The sequence below is a fragment of the Scyliorhinus torazame genome, chromosome 7, assembly GCF_047496885.1.
Source record: "Scyliorhinus torazame isolate Kashiwa2021f chromosome 7, sScyTor2.1, whole genome shotgun sequence".
In the NCBI taxonomy this organism is placed as follows: domain Eukaryota; kingdom Metazoa; phylum Chordata; class Chondrichthyes; order Carcharhiniformes; family Scyliorhinidae; genus Scyliorhinus; species Scyliorhinus torazame.
Genome location: NC_092713.1, coordinates 51,944,564 through 51,968,757, shown reverse-complemented (window position 1 = coordinate 51,968,757; position 24,194 = coordinate 51,944,564). Strand labels below are relative to the sequence as shown.

General features: G+C 47.7%; 1 protein-coding gene across 3 annotated transcripts in view; it reads left to right on the top strand.

Annotated features, from left to right (window-relative positions):
• Window positions 1–24,194, top strand: part of usp24 (ubiquitin specific peptidase 24) — a 260,396-nt gene that overhangs the window by 96,411 nt on the left and 139,791 nt on the right. For all 3 annotated transcript variants that reach the window (XR_011948152.1, XM_072510705.1, XM_072510704.1), the window contains exons 14-16: window positions 1,685–1,780; window positions 1,929–2,090; window positions 19,955–20,062. Coding sequence is in view for 2 of the 3 variants with exons in the window: in XM_072510705.1 (XP_072366806.1) it covers window positions 1,685–1,780; window positions 1,929–2,090; window positions 19,955–20,062 (366 nt within the window). In the remaining variant the exon portion in view is untranslated. The remainder of the gene's footprint in view (window positions 1–1,684; window positions 1,781–1,928; window positions 2,091–19,954; window positions 20,063–24,194) is intronic.

Sequence of the window (24,194 nt, the reverse complement as noted above, 5' to 3'; positions counted from 1 at the left end):
TCCCCCTGTCGTCAGCAGCTCCTCCAGCAATGTGGAAGCCGGCTCTACTGGGAAGCTCTGTATCTCCTTTCCGGCAAAGTCTCGAACCTGTATGTATCTAAATATTTTCCTCTGCTCCAGCCCATACTTCGCTCCCAGCTCCTTCAATCCCGCAAAACGGCACCCAAGAAACAAATCTTTTCGTGCCCTAATTCCTTTCTCCTCCCATCTCTGAAAATTTCCATCCTACTTCACGGCTGAAATTTATGGTTCCCCAGAATCGGCATTTCCCTTGACCCTGCCCCCAATCCGAAGTGCTGTCAAAACTGCCTCCAAATTCTCAACAAAGCTATTACTACCGGACTCCCTGAGTATCTCCCCGGGGCCGTATATATTATACAGTTTTTTTTTGAGTTGTAAAAAAAAATCGATGAGTGACTTCCTAATGGCAATATTACTACAGCTACTTATATTTATGTAGCATTTTAATGTATCAAAACATTCCAAGGCACTGCACAAGGGTATTGTTAGACAAAGTATGACATTGAACCATATCGGAGAATTTGATCAGATAGGCAAAAGTTTGGGTTTAAAGCAATGGCTTATGGGAGAAAAGCACGGTAGAGAGGCGGAGCAGTGTACCGATTCCAGAGATATTCCAATGCCTGGGGCTTAGGCAACTGAAAGCACATTCATTAATTTGGAGCGATTGCAATTGTGCAGGAGGCCACAATTTAAAGTGCTGATATCTTGGAGGGTTACGGGACAGGAGGAGATTACTGAGATGGTGGTGGGGGGGGGGGGGGGGGGGGGGCAAGACCATGGAGGGGTTGAAAGCAAGTATGGGAAATTTAATTTGACTGAAAACTAATGTAAATCAGCGAACATAAGTCTTGCTGTGAGGTAAGACACAGCTAGCAGAATCCTGGGTGATCTCATGTTTACAGAGAGTAGAATATGGGGGGAAAAACCAGGAGTTTATTGGAATAGTTGAGTCTAGAGGTTATGAAGGCATGATGCATGTTAATATTCTGATAATGCTACAGCAAAATTACATAGGCTGTCAGGGCGCATCATCTCTGAGTAAGCAATTTCTCAATTTTTCTTTGAATTATCTCAAACTTATGTGGCAAAGAAATAGATTTCTGACTAATTAAACTGAGAGCTGCAAATGTATGCCAAATGGTGGACCAGGTGCTCAGCAGTTGACAGCTGGGGTGTAAAATTGGGGAAGATGCTTTTTTCTCCAGAACGAGAAGGGGTTAGAGAGTTGGGGGAGGGATTTCTGGTGAATAAAAATGCAAGGAGGTGTCTGAAAATGACCTTGTCTGTCATATTAAAAAAACATTATATTAGAGGCTGAATGGAATGACAAAAACAGAAAATGCTGGACATACTCAGCATGTCTGAGCATCTGTGCAGAGGGAAAGAGACTTTCAGGCCTTTGCCCTTCCATCAGAACAAATTTATTTCAGTTCTCATACCTTGTTTTATGTCTGCTGTTTTGCTATGGCAACTTTGCATTGCAGGTTTGGTTCCATTCGACTGGGGTATTGTCCTTGCTGTGAATTGTACAGCACAATACTTGCACGCCAATAACACATGTAGTGAAAAATAACCCCACATATCTCCTCAAAGTATGAAGAACGTTTGATCCGTGATAGAAGAATTCTATTTAATAGATTCACCTTCTCTTTCTTTTTAGAGTTGGGAGATTGAGAGTGACCGAATTCGACAAAAACTACTTAGCCTTATAGGAAAAATTGGCCGAGAAGCTCGTTCTGAGAATACCACAGGAAAGGTAAGAATCGTTATAGCAGGTCTGATGAGAACTTGCGAATGAGTCAGTGATTCTGGAATCAAATAAATTTGTGTTGACTTTGTTAAAAGAAACTTTCCCTCTTTATTTATTTCCTTCTCTCCCCCCCACCCTCTTTCCCCAACAACAGGTGCTGGAGGTGCTTTGGGAACTTGCCCATTTACCAGCATTACCCACTAACTTGGTCCAGCAGGCACTGGAAGAACATCTCACCATACTTAGCGAAGCATATGCAGTAAAGGAGCAAATCAAGCGAAGTTACATCATCAAATGTATAGAAGACATTAAGAAGGTAATGGAAGAAATAATTGGATGAATTTATTTAAACTCTATGTTAAGAAACTTGGAAAAATAGCATAGAATTAAATAGAAATTCTAATATGGAAACAAATTGTTCAGCCCAACGAGTCTGTGTTGATATCTGTGCACCACACGTGCAATAATCTTAATTACATATGTCTCCTTGTACCCATATCCCTTTTATATGTTCAAACTAAGATCTGTACATCACCTACATCTTTAAAATCCTGGATATCCAGCCCCTCAAGCGTAGCATTATTCTTGCTTGTTTCGTATTTCCTGATTTACACTGTTTGAATAGACTGCTTTTAATGTTGTTGCCTGCTATGTATAAATCCTCATCAGAATGCCAAGTTTAAATTATATCAGCAAATGCTATTTACACACTAGTGGGTTATTTTGGCAATTTTTAGAATCATAGAATGGTTACAACACAGAAGGTGGCCATTCAACCCTCCCACGTCTGTGCTGGTCTACTGAAGGAGCAATTCACTTAATGCCAGTCGCCTGCCCTTTCTCCTTTAGTCCTGCAAAATTTTGCTTCTCAGATAATGATTCAATACCCTTTTGAAAGCTTCTAATGTCCCTGCCTCTACACTGAGGCAGTGCATTCCAGATCCAAACCACTCATTGCCTGAAAAGGTTTTTCTTCACATTGCCAGTTATCTTGAATCTGGGCTCTCTTGTTCTCAATCCTTCCACCAATGCGAATAGTTTCTCCCTACCTACTCTGTCCAGGCCCCTCATGATTTTGATTACCTCTATCAAATCTCCTCACCGTTCTATTCTCCAAGGATAACAGTCACAACTTCTCCAATCTTTCTATTTAAATGACGTTTGTCACCCCTGAAACTTTCTTGTGAATTTTTTCTGCACCCTCTCTAATGCCTTAAGGTTCAAAAAGCATATTAGGGCAGAATTTTTCTCATTGGTCAATTTACTTTTAAAAGACCTAAATATTGAAGCAAACCCCTTCCAATTATCTCATCTGCTTATCACCTATTAGAAAATACACACATTGTAAGTATGAATGGTTGTTCAGATTTGCACCGTCTTTCTCATTTGTTTTTCAAATGCTTTGAAAGCTGTAATTACTACCAATGTTTTGTTGTTGGTAATTAGCATGTTCACGTTGTCAGACAAAAATGGATGCACACCCAGGAACCAGCCTCAACTCTAAATTGAATTTCTACAGAGAACCCTTTGTCACAAGCCAGTGTTGCTGGACATGGGATTTTCATCTTCTTCCCCAACTCCTCTATTGTTTCCCTGGTCTATCACTGCCACTCTCCTCACTTCTGTCAGATACCACAAATCCATCAGTCAGCTAAACCTCATCCTTTTCCAACCTCCTCTGTGCACCCCCATCCTAATTCTGTGTTTCCCTCTTCCCCCTTCAAAGCACTCCATACTGAGTGACTCAATGTAATGATTAACTTTGAGTACTATATCCTAATTTACCAAAACCTAGGGCTGCCCCCAAGGTGCAGCTGACCTGTACTTCACCTCCCGAGTATTGCAGAGCTGTAAAATTCCAGTGCATGAATAGAAAGATCAGTTTATTAAAAAAATATATAAAATTTGCCTTACTGAGCCATTAAATCATTAGTGCTAATGTTCCCCCTCCCCCCTGATATTATCCCCTAATTGGTCACCATGAATGTTGACACTAGGTCTACTGGTATTTATGAGCAACTTGGGTTTTGTAATATGAAACAGTTTTAAAATTAGTTGATAGCAAATTGGTCGTATGGGAAATTGTGGTGGCGTTTATGAAAGGAGGACAAAGGATAGGCTGCATTGCTCACCATTTGGCCACCGTGCCACTCGTATGACAAGAGCAATAACAGCACAGAAGCAGGCTACTTTGTCCAACAGGCCAGTTTGGTTTTTGAGTCCACATGAGCCCCTTCCCACCCCTCATTTCACTTCATTAGCATATTCTTCTATTCCTTTATCTAACCTTTCCTTAATTGTATCGACGCCATTCGCCTCAACTACTACTTGTAGTAATCTCATCCACAAGTTAAACACTCTGTGGAGAAAAGTTTTCCTTACTGGATTTAAGGGTGATAAAAAAAAATATGGCTCCTAGTTCTTATCTTCAAAATAAGTGGAAACATCTTCTCTATGCTTATCATATCAAACCCTTTCATACTCTTAACTTCTATCTGATCGCCTCTGTCGTCTTTCTTCCAAAGAATAAACCCCCACCTATCCAGTATTCAATTTTCATGGTTCCGTGTCATTCTAATAAATCTTTATGCAACCTTCCCCCCTGTGCTTATATGCCATTTTTATAACATGGAGACCGAAACTGTCTCAACACTCCAAAGTGTGATGTAGCTCAGGTATACAAATTTCACATTTCTTTTCTTTTCGGTTCTGCCCCTCTAGAATTTTAAGAGCTTATGTTATAGTCTTGAATACAATATTGTTTTGGATGCCCTATTTTAGAAAGGATTTTCAAAGCAGTGGATAATTATAGGTCACTGGAGTATTATCGATGAAGGGGAATCATTAAATTAAAAAGGTAGTTAATTAAAACAAAATACGGATAACTGGGTCAGGTGATTATTGCACCCTCAGTATGTGGGAGCTCATGGACTCCATTGTGATCAAAACCAACCACGTCTGCAGTAAGTGTCTACAGAGCTTCAGCTCCAGTCTGAGAGCTGGAGGCTGAGTTATAGATACTGTGATGCACCAGGGAGGGTGAAAATTCCAGAGGCAGTAACACCCTTTAGGATGTTGTCTTCTGATATGGTCAGTGGACTGGACGTTGTGACTGAATCTCACCTTAGTAGTCCAACAGGCTCAAAGTTCATGCAGCTTAGAATCATAGAATTCCTACAGTGCAGAGGAGGCCATTCGGCCCATCGTGTCTGCACGACCCTCTGAAAGAGCACATTATCCAGGTCCACCCTCCCGCCTTACTCTGTAACCTGATCTGCACATTCCTGGGCACAATGGGGCAATTTTGCATGTCTAATCCACCTAACCTGCACTTCTTTGGACTGTGGGAGGAAACGGGAGTATCCGGAGGAAACCCACGCAGACATGGGTAGGACGTGCAAACTCCACACAGACCGTCACCCACGGCCGGATGCAGCAAGCTCCCTGGTGCTGTGAGACAGCAGTACTAACCACTCTGCCACCATGCTTTCCAGCTTGTATGGATGAGAGTGGGTGACTGAATGAACTGACCACAGACTGTAGTACAGGACGTCATTTCAAAGGAGGGAATAAGTTGAAATACAGTGGAAGTAAGGGACAGTATAGTGTTGCCTGGCCTATGCCAGGTGTCACAACATCTGCTTGGGCAGGAGAGGACCTTACAGTGCGGATGGGGTGATGGAAGATAGGAGGGGATGGGGAGAATCCCAGTTGTCATGTAGATACCTATGGCATAGATAGGACTTGGAGAGATGTTCAGCTTGGGGTGTATGAGCAGTGGGGGGCTAAATTAAAAAGCAGAATCTCAAAGATGATCTCTAGATTATGACCTGAGCCACGAGCAAATTTCCATATGGTTCAGGCTACCTTTTGTCAATCTGATTTGTCCAATCTATATGTAGATTGAAATCACCCATTATTATTGCTGTATGTTTTTTACAAGCCCCCATTATTTCTACCTGCATACCCCATCCGACAATGTAGTTACTATAAACTACTCCCACATGTGACTTCTTACCGTTGCTATTTCTTATCTCTACCCAAGCTCATTCTACATCTTGGTCTCAGAGTGGAATACATTTTGTTGAACATTTTGGATTATTTCTCTCAATATTTCCCTCTCTGGACATCCGGGTGCGGCTATGCAGAGCTAGGTCGCATATTCGGTAGCTCCTGCTTGGAACGGACTTTTGGGCTCTTTTACAGGGCCCCCACGGCATTTGTTTGACATTTCCTGGTGTGGGAAGAAGACTGCAACATTTCCCTGACAGTGTCCCCCAGGAATGGTATGTCTCTTGGTTACCAGACCTGGCAGAAACAGTAAAAGATTTGGCTGTAACTGCAGGGGAGAGAGGGGCCTCTTCCAGCATGCAGGCGGGGGAAGGGCAAGCTTAAAGCTGCAAGCTGACTTGAGGGCCTGTATTAAAGGTGAATTCTAGCAGCAGAGGGAACAACGGTGAAAAGATCTACCAAGGCCATTGAAGAAGCGGGGATGAGGCTTCCGGTGGCGGCCATGGAGGAGTAGGTCGCGCATTCGGCAGCTCCCGTCTGGAACGGACTCTCAGACCTTTTTCAGGAGTTTCCACAGACTTTTTGGGGCAGATTGATGAAGCGAACACTGCCAAAAGATTCCCTCTCGAGACTTCCGTTTGCGGCTATGCGGAGCTAAGTCGCACATTCGGCGGCTCCATCAACAATGGACTTTTGGGCTCTTTTCAGGGCCCCCAAGGGCACTTTTTCGACGTTTCCCGGTGTGGGAAGGAGTTAATAATAGCTCCCCGTCAGTATATGGCTTTAACTAGGAGCGGGGCGACAAAAATGGTGGTGGTGGACCAGAAGAAGGGAGGGAAGAAGGACAAAATGGCGGCGGGCGGAGACCAGACAGCGTGGAGGCAGTGGGCGGAGGAGCAACAGGAGGGTATCCAGCGCTGCCTCAGAGATTATAACAGACCTGCTAGAGCCGATGAAGGCTTCTATTGATAAGCTGCTGGAGACACAGACAGCCCAGGGGGTGGCGATCCGAGAGGCTCGACAAAAGATCTCTGACAATGAGGACAAGATCTTAGGCCTGGCGGTAAAGGTGGAGGCGCACGAGGCGCTCCACAAGAAATGGCAGGAGCGGTTCGAGGAGATGGCGAATCGGTCGAGGCGGAAGAATCTGCGGATACTGGGCCTCCCGGAGGGGCTGGAGGGGCCGGACGTGTGGGCCTATGTGGTCACCATGTTGAACTCGCTGATGGGAGCGGGGTCCTTCCAGGGGCCCCTGGAGCTGGAAGGGGCCCATAGAGTGTTGGCGAGGAGGCCCAAGGCTAACGAGCTGGTGCGGTTCAATCGGTTCGTCGATCGGGAGTGTGTGCTCAGGTGGGCCAAGAAGGAGAGGAGCAGCAGGTGGGAGAACGCGGAGGTTCAGATATATCAGGACTGGAGTGGGGAGGTGGCGAACAGGAGGGCCGGGTACAATCGAGCGAAGGCGGTGCTGCACAGGAAGTGGGTGAAGTTTGGCATGTTGCAGCCGGCGCGACTGTGGGTTACCTACAAGGACTGGTACCATTATTTTGAGTCTCCGGAGGAGGCGTGGGCCTTTGTTCAGGCCGAGAAGCTGGACACAGACTGAGGGTCGGGATGGGCGATTGGGGACTGCGGTGGATATGTTATGCCTATTTTTGGTTCGGGGGGGGGGGGCATTTGCATTGTTTTGGGTTTCTTTTTCTCTGTTTTTCTCTTTCGGGTTGGGGAGGGTGGATGGGGCGGTTGGGCACTGTTTTGGTTGGTGGCGGGGCCTGGTAGGTGGAGAGCACGGGCTTTTTTCCCGCGCCGAAGACTGGGGGGGACGGGGCCGGGGCGGGGAAGCGAGGATTGTTTCCCGCGCTTAGAATGGAGGGGGGAGGGGGAGAGCCTGTGGATGGGGAGCGGGAGAGGAGGGTGTGCCCCACAATGGGAGGAGTCGAAGGGGAGGCGGGAGTGGCCGGGGTCAGCAGGAGTCAGCTGACTTGCGGAAGTGCAATGGGGGGAGTAAACCAGCTAGGATGGGTCCCAGCCGGTGGTGGGGGTGAATCGCGTTGCTGCTGCTAAGGTCAAGGAGGAGCTGAAGTGAGTGGGGGGGTCGAGATGGGGGTATGCCGCTGTGGGGAACGGGCCGGGTGTGGGGTGCGGGCGCATGGCTGGCCGAGGAGGGATCATGGCTAGTCGGCGGGGGAGGGGGGGCGGGTAGCCCCCTGATCCGGCTGATAACCTGGAATGTAAGGGGACAGAATGGGCTGGTTAAACGGGCCCGCGTGTTCGCGCGAAGGGGCTCAAGGCGGATGTGGTTATGCTCCAGGAGACGCACCTGAAGGTGGCAGACCAGGTAAGACTGAGGAAAGGGTGGGTAGGTCAGGTGTTTCACTCGGGGCTAGATGCCAAAAATCGACGGGTGGCGATCTTGGTGGGAAAGAAGGTGTCATTTGACACTTCGAGCATTGTGGCAGATAATGGAGGTAGGTACATAATGGTAAGTGGTAAGTTGCAGGGAGAGAGGGTGGTACTGGTCAATGTGTATGCTCCGAACTGAGACGATGCGGGTTTTATGCGGCGTATGTTGGGTCGGATCCCAGACTTGGAAGTGGGGGGCCTGATAATAGGGGGAGACTTTAACACAGTGTTGGATCCGGCACTGGATCGCTCCAGGTCTAGGACAGGTAGGAAGCCGGCGGCGGCTAGAGTGTTGAGGGGATTTATGGACCAAATGGGAGAGGTGGACCCGTGGGGATTTGCAAGGCCGGGGGCTAGCGAATTTTCATTCTTCTCACATGTCCATAAGGCTTATTCTCGAATCGACTTTTTCATTTTGAGTAGGGCGCTGATAGCGAGAGTAGAGGATACCGAGTATTCGGCAATAGCCATTTCGGACCACGCCCCGCATTGGGTGGACTTGGAGATGGGGGAGGAGAGGGACCAGCGCCCGCTGTGGCGCTTGGAGGTGGGGCTGTTGGCGGACGAGGAGGTGAGCGAGCGGGTCCGAGGAAGTATAGAGAGGTACTTGGAGACCAATGACAACGGGGAGATCCGAGTGGGGATGGTATGGGAGGCACTGAAGGCGGTGGTGAGGGGAGAGCTGATCTCCATTAGGGCCCACAAGGAGCGGGTGGAGAGGGAATGGCTGGTGGGGGAGATAGTGAGGGTAGACATGAGGTATGCGGAAGAGCCTGAGGAAGGATTGTTGAGGAAGAGGCGCAGCCTCCAGGCCGAATTTGACCTGGTGACCACCAGGAAGGCGGAGGTGCAGTGGAGGAAGGCCCAGGGGGCAGTCTACAAGTATGGGGAAAAGGCAAGCCGGATGCTGGCGCATCAGCTTCGAAAGCGGGACGCAGCTAGGGAGATCGGGGGAGTTAAGGACAGGGGAGGGAGCGTGGTGCGGAGTGGGGTTGGCATCAATTGGGTCTTCAGGGACTTCTACGAGGAATTGTACCGATCCGAGCCCCCACGGAAGGAGGGAGGGATGGGCCGTTTCCTGGACCAATTGAGGTTTCCAAAGGTGGAAGAGGGATTGGTGGCGGGACTGGGGACCCCGATTGGGCTGGAGGAGCTGGTCAAAGGGATACGAAGCATGCAGTTGGGGAAGGCACCGGGGCCGGACAGTTTCCCGGTCGAGTTCTATAAAAAATATATGGACCTGTTGGGCCTGCTGTTAGGACCTTTAATGAGGCAAGGGAAGGGGGGACTTTACCCCCGACGATGTACCGGGCACTAATCTCCTTGATCCTGAAGCGGGACAAGGATCCCCTGCAATGTGGGTCTTACAGACCAATTTCCTTGCTAAATGTAGATGTCGCAGATCATCCATGAAGACCAGACGGGGTTTGTGAAGGGGTGACAGTTGAACACGAATGTGCGGAGGCTTTTGAACGTTATCATGATGCCGGCGAGGGAGGGGAGACTGAGATAGTGGTGGCGATGGACGCTGAGAAAGCCTTCGATAGGGTAGAGTGGGGGTACCTGTGGGAGGTGCTGAAGAGGTTCGGGTTTGGGGAGGGGTTTGTCAGGGTTTGTCAGGTGGGTTAGGCTGTTGTATGAGGTCCCGATGGCGAGTGTGGCCACAAAAAGGAGGAGGTCCGAGTACTTCCGGTTGCACCGAGGGACGAGACGGGTTTCCCCTGTCCGCCCTGCTCTTCGCACTGGCGATTGAACCCCTGGCTATGGCACAGAGTCGAGGAGGTTGGTGCGGGGTGGGGAGGAGCATCGGGTGTCGCTTTATGCGGACGACCTGCTGCTGTATGTGGCGGACCCGGTGGGAGGAATGCCAGAGGTAATGAGGATCCTTAGGGAATTTGGGGACTTTTCGGGGTACAAGCTCAATATGGGGAAGAGCGAGCTGTTCGTAGCTAGGGGACCAGGAGAGGGGGATTGGCGAGCTCCCACTAAAAAGGGCGGAGAGGAGCTTCAGATATTTGGGGGTCCAGGTGGCCAGGAGCTGGAGGGCCCTGCAGAGGCTTAACTTTACAAGGATGGTGGAGCAAATGGAGGAGGAATTCAAGAGCTGGGACGCGTTGTCTCTGTCCTTGGCGGGTAGGGTGCAGTCAATCAAAATGACGGTGCTCCCAAGGTTTTTGTTCCTGTTCCAGTGCCTCCCCGTGTTTATCCCGAAGGCTTTTTTCAGGCGGGTTAACAGAAGTATAATGGGGTTTGTGTGGGCGCGAGGGACTCCGAGGGTGAGAAGGGTGTTCCTGTAGGGGAGTAGAGATAGGGGGGGGGGCTGGCGCTGCCCAACCTCTGTGGGTGCTACTGGGCCGCCAATGTGACGATGGTGCGCAAGTGGGTGATGGAGGGGGTGGGGGCTGCATGGAAGAGGCTGGAGATGGCGTCCTGTGTGGGTACGAACCTGGGGGCGCTGGCAACGGCGCCGCTGCCGCTCCCTCCAAGGAGGTATACCACAAGCCAGGTGGTGGTGGCGGCCTTCAAAATTTGGGGGCAGTGGTGGCGGCATAGGGGGGAACTTGGGGCCTCGGCGTGGACCCCATTACGGGGGAACCAGCGGTTCGCCCCAGGAAGAACAGGTGGAGGGTTTTTGGGGTGGCACAGGGCAGGGATACAAAAGTTAAGGGGACCTGTTTGTGGACGGGAGGTTCGCGAGCCTGGGTGAGCTGGAGGAGAATTACGGGCTCCCCCCAGGGAACGCCTTCAGGTACTTGCAGGTAAGGGCGTTTGCCAGACGGCAGGTGGTGAAATACCCGCGGCTACTGCCACACACAGTACAGGACAGGGTGCTGTCGGGGGGGGGGGGGGGATCTCGGAAACTTGCCAGTTGATGCAGGAGGAGGAGGAGGCCTCGGTGGTGGAGTTGAAAGGTAAGTGGGTGGAGGAGTTGGGAGCAGAGATCGAAGAGGGGACGTGGGCAGATGCCCTGGGGAGGGTGAATTCTTCCTCTTCGTGCGCGAGGCTCAGCCTCATACAGTTTAAGGTGCTGCACAGGGCACACATGACCTGGACAAGGATGAGCCGGTTCTTTGGGGGTGAGGACAGGTGTGTTAGGTGCTCAGGGAGCCCAGCAAATCACCCCCATATGTTCTGGGCATGCCCAGCGCTGGAGGAATTTTGGAAGGGCGTAGCGAGGACAGTGTGGAGGGTGGTAGGATCCAGGGTCAAACCGGGCTGGAGGCTTGCAATATTTGGGGTGGCAGAGGAAACGGGAGTGCAGGAGGCGAAAGAGGCCGGAATTCTGGCCTTTGCTTCCCTGGTAGCCCGGCGAAGGATTCTCCTTCAGTGGAAAGATGCGAGGCCCCCAAGTGTGGAATCCTGGATCAGCGATATGGCAGGGTTCATTAAATTTGGAGAGGGTGAAATTCGCCCTGAGAGGGTCGGTACAAGGGTTCTTTAGGCGGTGGCAACCGTTCTTAGACTTTCTGGCAGAACGATAGACATTGGCCAATGGCAGCAGCAGCTCGCGGGGAGGGGGGGGGTTTACTTTATTTTTGTTTATGTTATTTACACTGGAGGGTCTGAGGGGGTGTATACACCTGTTGTGTTAAGTCGGGGTGTTAATGTTAATTTATTATTTATGTACAGGGGGGAGGGGTTTGGGGGGTTGCTTTTTTGGATTGTGTTTTGTACTTAACCCTGTTGGGTTCTTTTTTCTTTCTCATTTTGTTATTGATATTTTATGAAAACCTTTAATAGAAATTATTTTTTTTTAAATAAAATAAAATATTTCCCTCTCTTTATTTACCTCCTACTTATCCAATTAACCAGAACTAGTTTCCCCCTCAGACCTATGTCATTGGCTTTGTTGATGTTTAACATTTTTGTTCGTAATTGGAATATGTCACGTTCGAGTTTAACATGCAAATATTCTGGCCATTATTTCCTAGGGAATATTTTATTATGACATTACTAATTAACCCTGCTTCATTATACAATACTGGATATCAGATAGCTTTATCCCTACTCAGTTTCAGTACTTACTGCTCCAAGAAACTATCACATAAACATTCTACAAGTGCATTCTTTAGACATTTCTTGCCATTAGATCGATTCTTGATTGACAAGGGAGCCATAGATTACAAGAGATAGACAGGAAAATAGAGTTGAGGCCGCAATCTGATCAGCCATGACAGTACCAAATAGCTGAGCAGGCTTGAGAGGCCGAATTACCTACTTCAAATTTGTATATACGTATGTCATTATGACGAGAAACTAGTTACGATTTTGACATTTTTCATCATAAATTCCTGTGTTCACCTTTATGGTGGAAAATGCCCCCATGTAAACTTGTCCCTACACAGTCCAACTACATTTCGCTGAAAATACCTGGAATGTTTTCACCGACCATTTTATTCTAAAGTAACTAAATTCTTTTTTTGCTGAATTTGACAGATGTCACCGAAGTAAAAAAAATTCAACAAATTGCACAATTAATAATTAGATTTATGCTTGGAGTTCTCTTTTCTAATTTAAAATCTTACTTCTGGTAAGGCCTCCTGCGTTCCCAACAAATCTGGGCGAGGAGTTGATAAATGTACCTTTAGGCTGTGTTACTGTGAGCTGAATTTGAATTCTGCACTTTTTTTTTTTTAATTAAATATTTTATTGAAAATGAAAACTAGCCCTAATTGGCAACTGCCTTGTCACAAGTAACACTCTCCAAAAATATAATTGAACAGTCCAATATATAATTATCTGTAGCAACGACCTATACATACTATACAGTATATATTAACCCCCCCCCCCCCGATCCTGGGCTGCTGCTGCTGCCTTCTTTTTCCCATTCCGTCTATCTTTCTGCGAGGTATTCGACGAACGGTTGCCACCGCCCGGTGAACCCTTGAGCCGACCCCCTTAGGACGAACTTAATCCGCTCTAGCTTTATAAACCCCGCCATGTCATTTATACAGGTCTCCACCCCCGGGGGCTTGGCTTCTTTCCACATTAGCAATATCCTGCGCCGGGCTACTAGGGACGCAAAGGCCAAAACATCGGCCTCTCTCGCCTCCTGCACTCCCGGCTCTTGTGCAACCCCAAATATAGCCAACCCCCAGCTTGGTTCGACCCGGACTCCTACTACTTTTGAAAGCACCTTTGTCACCCCCATCCAAAACCCCTGTAGTGCCGGGCATGACCAAAACATATGGGTATGATTCGCTGGGCTTCTCGAGCACCTCGCACACCTATCCTCCACCCCAAAAAATTTACTGAGCCGTGCTCCAGTCATATGTGCCCTGTGTAATACCTTAAACTGAATCAGGCTTAGCCTGGCACACGAGGACGACGAGTTTACCCTGCTTAGGGCATCTGCCCACAGCCCCTCCTCGATCTCCTCCCCCAGCTCTTCTTCCCATTTCCCTTTTAGTTCATCTACCATAGTCTCCCCTTCGTCCCTCATTTCCCTATATATATCTGACACCTTACCACCCCCCACCCATGTCTTTGAGATCACTCTGTCCTGCACCTCTTGTGTCGGGAGCTGCGGGAATTCCCTCACCTGTTGCCTCGCAAAAGCCCTCAGTTGCATATACCTGAATGCATTCCCTTGGGGCAACCCATATTTCTCGGTCAGCGCTCCCAGACTCGCGAACTTCCCATCCACAAACAGATCTTTCAGTTGCGTTATTCCTGCTCTTTGCCACATTCCATATCCCCCATCCATTCCCCCCGGGGCAAACCTATGGTTGTTTCTTATCGGGGACCCCCCCAAGGCTCCAGTCTTTCCCCTATGCCGTCTCCACTGTCCCCAAATCTTCAGTGTAGCCACCACCACCGGGCTTGTGGTGTAGTTCCTCGGTGAGAACGGCAATGGGGCTGTCACCATAGCCTGTAGGCTAGTCCCCCTACAGGACGCCCTCTCTAATCTCTTCCACGCCGCTCCCTCCTCCTCTCCCATCCACTTACTCACCAATGAAATATTAGCGGCCCAATAATACTCACTTAGGCTCGGTAGTGCCAGCCCCCCCCCTATCCCTGCTACGCTGTAAGAATCCCTTCCTCACTCTCGGGGTCTTCGCTGCCCACACAAAACCCATGATGCTCTTTTCAATCCTTTTAAAAAAAGCCTTCGTGATCACCACCGGGAGGCACTGAAACACAAAGAGGAATCTCGGGAGGACCACCATCTTAACCGCCTGCACCCTCCCTGCCATTGACAGGGATACCATATCCCATCTCTTGAAATCCTCCTCCATCTGTTCCACCAACCGCGTTAAATTTAACCTATGCAATATGCCCCAATTCTTAGCTATCTGGATCCCCAGGTAACGAAAGTCCCTTGTTACCTTCCTCAACGGTAGGTCCTCTATTTCTCTACTCTGCTCCCCTGGATGCACCACAAACAACTCACTTTTCCCCATGTTCAATTTATACCCTGAAAAATCCCCAAACTCCCCAAGTATCCGCATTATTTCTGGCATCCACTCCGCCGGGTCCGCCACGTATAGTAGCAAATCGTCCGCATACAAAGATACCCGGTGCTCTTCTCCTCCCCTAAGTACTCCCCTCCACTTCTTGGAACCCCTCAACGCTATCGCCAGGGGCTCAATCGCCAGTGCAAACAATAATGGGGACAGAGGGCATCCCTGCCTTGTCCCTCTATGGAGCCGAAAATATGCAGATCCCCGTCCATTCGTGACCACGCTCGCCACTGGGGCCCTATACAACAGCTGCACCCATCTAACATACCCCTCTCCAAAACCAAATCTCCTCAACACCTCCCACAAATAATCCCACTCCACTCTATCAAATGCTTTCTCGGCATCCGTCGCCACTACTATCTCCGTTTCTCCCTCTGGTGGGGCCATCATCATTACCCCTAACAACCTCCGTATATTCGTGTTCAGCTGTCTCCCCTTCACAAACCCAGTTTGGTCCTCGTGGACCACCCCCGGGACACATTCCTCTATTCTCATTGCCATTACCTTGGCCAGGACCTTGGCATCTACATTTAGGAGGGAAATAGGTCTATAGGACCCGCATTGTAGCGGGTCCTTTTCCTTCTTTAAGAGAAGCGATATCATTGCTTCAGATATAGTCGGGGACAGTTGTCCCCTTTCCTTTGCCTCATTAAAGGTCCTCGTCAGTACCGGGGCGAGCAAGTCCACATATTTTCTATAGAATTCGACTGGGAATCCATCCGGTCCCGGGGCCTTTCCCGCCTGCATGCTCCTAATTCCTTTCACCACTTCTTCTACCTCGATCTGTGCTCCCAGTCCCACCCTTTCCTGCTCTTCCACCTTGGGAAATTCCAGCCGATCCAAGAAGCCCATCATTCTCTCCCTCCCATCCGGGGGTTGAGCTTCATATAATTTTTTATAAAATGTCTTGAACACTCCATTCACTCTCTCCGCTCCCCGCTCCATCTCTCCTTCCTCATCCCTCACTCCCCCTATTTCCCTCGCTGCTCCCCTTTTCCTCAATTGGTGTGCCAGCAACCATCGCCTTCTCCCCATATTCGTACTGTACACCCTGTGCCTTCCTCCATTGTGCCTCTGCAGTGCCTGTAGTCAGCAAGTCAAATTCTACATGTGGCCTTTGCCTTTCCCTGTACAGTCCCTCCTCCGGTGCTTCCGCATATTGTCTGTCCACCCTCAAAAGTTCTTGCAGCAACCGCTCCCGTTCCTTACTCTCCTGCTTCCCTTTATGTGCCCTTATTGATATCAGCTCCCCTCTAACCACCGCCTTCAACGCCTCCCAGACCACTCCCACCTGGACCTCCCCATTATCATTGAGTTCCAAGTACTTTTCAATGCACCCCCTCACCCTTAGACACACCCCCTCATCTGCCATTAGTCCCATGTCCATTCTCCAGGGTGGGCGCCCTCCTGTTTCCTCCCCTATCTCCAAGTCCACCCAGTGTGGAGCGTGATCCGAAACGGCTATAGCCGTATACTCCGTTCCCCTCACCTTCGGGATCAATGCCCTACCCAGCACAAAAAAGTCTATTCGCAAGTAGACTTTATGGACATAGGAGAAAAACGAGAACTCCTTACTCCTAGGTCTGCTAAATCTCCACGGGTCTACACCTCCCATCTGCTCCATAAAATCTTTAAGTACCTTGGCTGCTGCCGGCCTCCTTCCAGTCCTGGACTTCGACCTATCCAGCCCTGGTTCCAGCACCGTATTAAAATCTCCCCCCATTATCAGCTTTCCCATCTCTAGGTCCGGAATGCGTCCGAGCATCCGCCTCATAAAATTGGCATCATCCCAGTTCGGGGCATATACGTTTACCAAAACCACCGTCTCCCCCTGTAGTTTGCCACTCACCATCACGTATCTGCCCCCGTTATCCGCCACTATAGTTTTTGCCTCGAACATTACCCGCTTCCCCACTAATATAGCCACCCCCCTGTTTTTCGCATCTAGCCCCGAATGGAACACCTGCCCCACCCATCCTTTGCGTAGCCTAACCTGGTCTATCAGTTTCAGGTGCGTTTCCTGTAACATAACCACATCTGCCTTAAGTTTCTTCAGGTGTGCGAGTACCCGTGCCCTCTTTATCGGCCCGTTCAGCCCTCTCGCGTTCCACGTGATCAGCCGAGTTGGGGGGCTTCCTACCCCCCCCCCCTTGTCGATTAGCCATCACCTTTTTCCAGCTCCTCACCCGGTTCCCACGCAGCTGTATCTCCCCCAGGCGGTGCCCCCCCGCCCATCCTCTCCCATACCAGCTCCCCCCTCTCCCCAGCAGCAGCAACCCAGTAATTCCCCCCTCCCACCCCCCCGCTAGATCCCCCGCTAGCGTAATTACTCCCCCCATGTTGCTCCCAGAAGTCAGCAAACTCTGGCTGACCTCGGCTTCCCCCCCGTGACCTCGGCTCGCACCGTGCGACGCCCCCTCCTTCCTGCTTCTCTATTCCCGCCATGATTATCATAGCGCGGGAACCAAGCCCGTGCTTCTCCCTTGGCCCCGCCCCCAATGGCCAACGCCCCATCTCCTCCACCTCCCCTCCTCCCCCCATCACCACCTGTGGGAGAGAGAAAAGTTACCACATCGCAGCATTAGTACATAAAACCCCTCTTTGCCCCCCACATTCGCCCCACCACTTTGTTCGAACGTACTTTTTAATAACCCGCTCATTCCAGTTTTTCTTCCACAATTAAAGTCCACGCTTCATCCGCCGTCTCAAAGTAGTGGTGCCTCCCTCGATATGTGACCCACAGTCTTGCCGGTTGCAGTATTCCAAATTTTATCTTCTTTTTATGAAGCACCGCCTTGGCCCGATTAAAGCTCGCCCTCCTTCTCGCCACCTCCGCACTCCAGTCTTGATAAACGCGGATCACCGCGTTCTCCCATTTACTGCTCCGAGTTTTCTTCGCCCATCTAAGGACCATTTCTCTATCCTTAAAACGGAGGAATCTCACCACTATGGCTCTGGGAATTTCTCCTGCTCTCGGTCCTCGCGCCATCACTCGGTATGCTCCCTCCACCTCCAACGGACCCGCCGGGGCCTCCGCTCCCATTAACGAGTGCAGCATCGTGCTCACATATGCCCCGACGTCCGCTCCCTCCACACCTTCAGGAAGACCAAGAATCCTCAGGTTGTTCCTCCTTGCGTTGTTTTCCAGTGCCTCCAACCTTTCCACACATCGTTTCTGATGTGCCTCCTGCGTCTCCGTCTTCACCACCAGGCCCTGTATATCGTCCTCATTCTCGGCTGCCTTTGCCTTCACGACCCGAAGCTCCCGCTCCTGGGTCTTTTGTTCCTCCTTTAGCCCTTCGATCGCCTGTAGTATAGGGGCCAACAGCTCTTTCTTCATTTCCTTTTTGATCTCTTCCACACAGCATTTCAAGAACTCTTGTTGTTCAGGGCCCCATGTTAAACTGCCACCTTCCGCCGCCATCTTGGTTTTTGCTTGCCTTCCTTGCCGCTGTTCTAAAGGATCCACTGCAATCTGGCCACTCTCTCCTCCTTTTTCCATCCGTATCCAGGGGGGATTCCCTTCTGGTTTACCGCACAGTGTCTTTAGCCGTCAAAATTGCCGTTGGGGCTCCTATCAAGAGCCCAAAAGTCCGTTTCACAGGGAGCTGCCGAAACGTGCGACTCAGCTGGTCATCGCCGCACCCGGAAGTGAATTCTGCACTTTAAGTGCATTTAGACTTTCTAATTTTCCTGGATGCACATCACCACTCAGCTGTACAGAGAATTGTTTCCTCATTCAGTGGTTTCTGTTCAAAGACTTTCAGGGACTATTGAAATAAAGTGAGAGGATAAATTTTAAAACCTTAAATGAGATCACATTCAAAATGAAAATGGTGAAAAAAGGCTTTATTTGTGAGAGAAAATATGACTTCTAATTACACATTTATAGGTAGTCTTCACTTAGCAATTTGCAAAATAGTCATTTGGTAGTACAGAAAGAAAGAAAGAGACACGCTGTTGAAGCTTTTCATCTTGCACTCATCAGGACAGATGCAAGATTACCAAATTTCAAGGGGAGATCGTGAAAAGGATTTTGATTGGTTGGCAAATCAACTCTGAGCCGATGTCATGGAAGATGCACCAGGGAACAATTGCCCTCCATGTTTTTGTTTAATTCAAGAAAGGTGCAATGTCTGGATGCACGGTGTTCCTTTTGCCAGCAGAGGGCCAGTCCTGTGTATGAATATATGTAGCTTCAAGCTTTTTGCGTCTGCTCTGATGAGTTACAAAAGGAAAAGCTCTGACAGCATGTCTTTTTTCGTCAGCAATGTTCTGTAAACTTCAAGAATAATTTAAGTAAAGGTTGGAGAAAAATAAGAAACCGGTGTTGAGAGAGTTTGGGTCAGAGAGGAAGAAAGGCTGTAGAAGAAGTATGACAACATGAGGATGGAATTATGCCTGTGTACTTCAGTCCAGTTATACTCCATCGTCTAACCCAACCTAGCTGGAGGTTTATGAATTTGATTCCCCATATGCCTAACAATTTGGTGGATTAGACTACCGTAAGGAATATTTGATGTGGAATATTCTGCCACAAGCTGTTTAAGCAAATAATAAAGTCTAATAAAGCATAAAGCCTATTTAAAAGGAAAATACTTTTTTGACAAAGAGGAATATTAAGGTTTGGGGAATAAGCAAGGGAGCAACATTAATCAGAGTGATCTATATGGAGAAAAACACAGACACAGATTTGTTTCTGCACTTGTTTTGCATTTGAAAAGCTAAGAACTGGTGGCGTGAATTGGTGATTACAACTGCTTTGAAGAGGCTGAAGTACTGTTGGATTAGTAACTTGGCTAATGTTAAACTGTCACTTTTGCAATGTCTAGTTTCATAATATAAAGCTCTCAAATAAGCCATCAGTTCTCATTCAAATAAAATTTTTATTATTTCAAATTTTTGTTTTCATTTTGGAGCAAACAAATGGTTGAGAAATGTGGCGTTCAAATGTCTCCATGGGCTAATAGGGGTGCGCAGATCAACTTGGTTTAAGGAGCCGTTTGAAGCCTGTGATAATATTCGCCACACCCTTGCTATTGTTTTGATAACTGAAATGTGTAATGCTGTTTTAATTATACATGTCTTGTGTGTGTGCAATTGATAATTTTATTTTCAATGGGTGCCTTCATGTGGTCAGTCAAGCTGCTATTTTCCATTGATGCATGCTGTTGCAAACACTGGATGGTAACTATGATTTCACCTGCGATAGATCTATAAATGTTTTAAATATTTAGTATTGTTCAAATTGCAATAGAAATGTTTTGGCTTTTCTATTGTTTCAAATTGTGCTTTTTCTTCTCAGTCTTCCCAGCAAAATAACCAGCAGCCAGTTTGGGTGGTTCCAGCTTTGCGTCAGCTTCATGAGATTACCAGGTCCTTCATCAAACAGAGCTGTCAGAAGCAAGATAAGGTAAAAAGAATGGATTTTGATCATCAATCTATAATGGTCTCTGAATAAGATGGAGGAACCTATGGGTCCTGGACCTTTAATCCTATAAGAGAAAAGAAGTCTGGCAGACAAGTTACTAACAAGCAAATAAGTAACCTCCAGCTCAGCACTGCAGTTGACTGAAGCAGTAAAATTCCTCTTCTACTCACAGGATTGCTGAACTGTAACGCTTTAAGAATTTTTTTCAGTTCAAATAAACATTCCAGGATTTCAGAGCTTTTCAATTAGTGTACAATATTTTTTTAAAATTAAATTTAGAGTACCTAATACATTTTTTCCAATTAATAGTGTAGCCAATTCACCTAGCTTGCACATTTTTGCGTTGTGGGAGAAAAACCCATGCAAACATGGGGGGGAATGTGCAAACTCCACACGGACAGTGACCCAGAGCAGGGATCGAACCTGGGACCTCGGCGCTATGAAGCCACAGTGCTAACCCACTGCGCCACCGTGCTGCCCTTTGTGTACAATATTAACGTGTAAGATTTAATCCCAATCCAATGTTCTTTGGATATTTTAACATTATAACTGTAATACCTGGTTCCTACATTGATTTTCAGAGGTCCATACTTGGATTGACATGCATGTCAGATGTAACTTCATAATTTGGCAATCATGCCATTGAAGGAAAAAATATTTTCTGCAAATATTTTAGCAATTAGTTTCTCAACTGAGTAAGCTCACGGATTCTTTCCTGAACTCTGTAAAATATTGGAATAATAAACTGGAGATATATGATAGAAAATGCAGTCATTTGCACAAAGCCTAACACGTGAGGTCAGCTCAAACAAGACAATTAAACAAGAGAATCCTGGACATGACTGTAGTATGGATTCATCACATTGGTGCGCCCGACTGCTTCAGAAAATCACCATTCTTGTTTTCTATTGTTCCCCATGCAATTCTTGTGAAATTCTGGCAGCATGGAGCCTTAACCAATCCAATTAGAAGAATTGGAACTAGGATGTTATAGCCCTAATTTACAGTTGTGCCTAGTAAGACCCATATACATCGGCGCAGAGGACCCATGTTCGATCCTGGTCCGGGTCACTGACTGTGTGGAGTTTGCACATTCTCCTCGTGTCTGCGTGGGTCTCACCCCCACAACCACCCAAAAAATGTGCAGGGTAGGTGAATTGGCCACGCTAAATTGCCCCTTAATTGGGAATAAAGAAGTGGGTACTCTAAAATTAATTTTTTTTTGAAATAAGACCGTATACATTTTTTCAGAGTTTATGGGGTATCTAGACTGAGAGTTTTAACTTTATTAATTTGTCCTTTTGAGACTTCGACCATTCAGGCAATACAAGACAGTTTGGTTATATAATTCAGGAAATGTTTATTAAGTAACAAAGAGCAATATTTAACAAAGTTGAACAGTGACTCCCGGATTCATACGGGTCTTAACCATGGTTCGGCCTTGGACACAGTTGACATGTGGGTTGCTTCCTCTCTTTGACTTTGTCCTTATGTTCATAGCAGGCATCAAGTCTCACTTTGCAACGTCTTCAATTCCTCTTCTTCACACTCTGCTTGCCTTGTTGCTGGAAGTTTGTGCTTATTAATCCTTTCTGATACATAGCCCATCTTCATGATCAGTGGCTTTTCTGAATTCTGATTCGGGCAGTGTATGATCGGTCCTTGATTAGTTTTGGTGGTACGTGATCAGTCTCTGGTTTCTTGAGGGTCAGCTACAGATGTCACTTTGTGTTACCTCCTGACTGGTGAAGGTGTCAGTTACCTGTGAAACAGTCTTTCTCGTTGTAGTGTTTTTCTGTCATTTTATTAAATATGGCTCTCTACGAAAATAACAGGGCGCTTTTAAGATAGTTTCTTTGTCTGCTTATATGAGATAAGAGAGCATGTGGTGTCAAGTACTGATCTTTAACTTCTGGGCTCATCATCCCAAATGCCAAATTGATATATGGGTATCAATATTGGATGTCCTGTAGAATTCTCATTAAGATAGAATGTTTATCAGTAATTTTGCTGAAAGGATTTCTTCACTAGTGTTGCATTCTATTGTGACTGTTGATGCTTGGCACAAGTTAATTAAAAAAAGCAAAAGAGTACGAAGTTGCACATGGCCTTAAAATTAATACACAAATTACAGGTTACTTCAAATATAAAATTTACACAAATCATGGCCGGGATTCTCCGCTATCCGGCGGGGCAGGCCGTACCGGCGCCGAGGAGTGGCGTGAACCACTCCGGCCTCAGGCCGCCCGGAGGGTGCGGAATCCTCCGCACCTTCAGGGGCTAGGCCGGCCCCGAAGGGCCTCCGCCAGCCGCCGCAAGTTGGCACATGCGCGGGAGCGCCGGCGTGATCCCAGCGCATGCGCAGGGGGTTCTTCTCCGCGCCGGCGATGGCGGACCGTTACAGTGGCCGGCGCAGAGGGAAAGAGTGCCCCCACGGCACAAGCCCGCCCGCAGATCGGCAAGCCCCGATCGCGGGCCAGGCCACCGTGGAGGCCCCCCCGGGGCCAGATCCCCCTGCGAGCCAGGTCCCGCCCGTAAGAACCTTGTTTGATTTACGCCGGCGGGACTGGCCTAAAACGGACGGCCACTCAGCCCATCGCAGAGCGGAGAATCACCGGGGTGGGGGGGAACGGGACTCCCAACGGCTCCCGACCGGCGCAACGCGATTCCCGCCCCCGCTGAAAAACCGGCGCCGGAGAATCCGGCAGGGGGCGGTGGGGCGGTATTCACCCCCCCCCCCCCCCCCCGGCGAATCTCCGGTCCGGCGGGGGGGGTCGGAGTATTCCCCCCCCCCCCCCAAAATGTATAAAATCTGTGCATTAAGACAATGTGTAAAGATCAGGTCGCAAGATGCACTTAAAAAATGCAGCAGGATGCATTTAGTTGATGTATGTTCATAAGTAACAAGAGACAAAACTGCTTGCAGAACTAATTGCAGCTTAATTCTTGATCTTACAGAACCAAAGCAATATGCGGGTATGTTATGTAACTTGTGAGAAAGTGACTGTTTTTTAAGGCAAGACTACTGGTTAAAAGACTGAACTATTTTAAGACACAGGCCTAAAGGCTTTAATCTCTCAGCTGTCATCACCACACAATAGTGAGGCTTGAGTAAAGTGTACAAATTGATCAGTGTTAATTACTAGGGATTGTAACGGTTCCAGAGTCATGTTCATTCAACCTCAACGAACTTTGTTTAAGTGTAACTTTGCACAGGCCTCGGGCCATGTGGTATATTTCACTTGTCAAGTAAAGGTGCAGTTGCTCTTTCATAGAAAGAGGATGCACGTGGAAACAGTGGTACTGATTACAATCAAATAGGAAATAATATTAGGTTAATTGATTAATATATGTCAATTACTCGATCATTACATATAGCTAAACTAATTAATTTTTAAACATTAATTTTCCTACATCAGCCTCTCAATTTCTTTCCTTCATTGTCTGCTGATATTGGGCTAATACCTTGAAACCAAAAAGGATAAACTAAGAATCCTTGTAGGAAAATCATCACTTTTGTTTATGAAATTATCTCACTGACGGTGGTGAAATCTGTTGCAGGTAAATTTCAATGTTTACAATAGACAAGTTTTTGTTTTGCAATAAACCATTGTTCCCTAGTGTGTGTGTTTTAAGAATTTGACCATTAGCTATGCACAATCACGTGTTGGATGAGATGGTAAACCTCAGTGTCTTTCCTAAGTATTTTAGAAGAAGTTCCTGCTTCATGTTGCAGATCTTGTAATGTTTATGGACTTGACTAGGAAACAGAATCTTTTAGCTCACTATCTTGAATAATGGACTGACCGTTGGGTGTCCCCAATTGTAACTTTCCATAGTTTACTAGCAAATCTCAAAGATATTGATTGGAATAGATGAGCAACATTTATCCAAATTATCTTCCTATCAATACATGGTGGTTGCTTACCTTTGGCTGCAGCCTCTCATACCTCCCTAAGAAGGGGCAATAGATAGTTTAGTCTTTCTTTATTGACAACAATGTTCCAGTGTAGGAATACGAATCAAGAAGGAGCTTGGATTTAGTTGCCTTTCATGACGAGAATCCCTTTGCGTCAAGGTGTCTTCATGGTAAGTTTTATGTCTGTGAAAGATT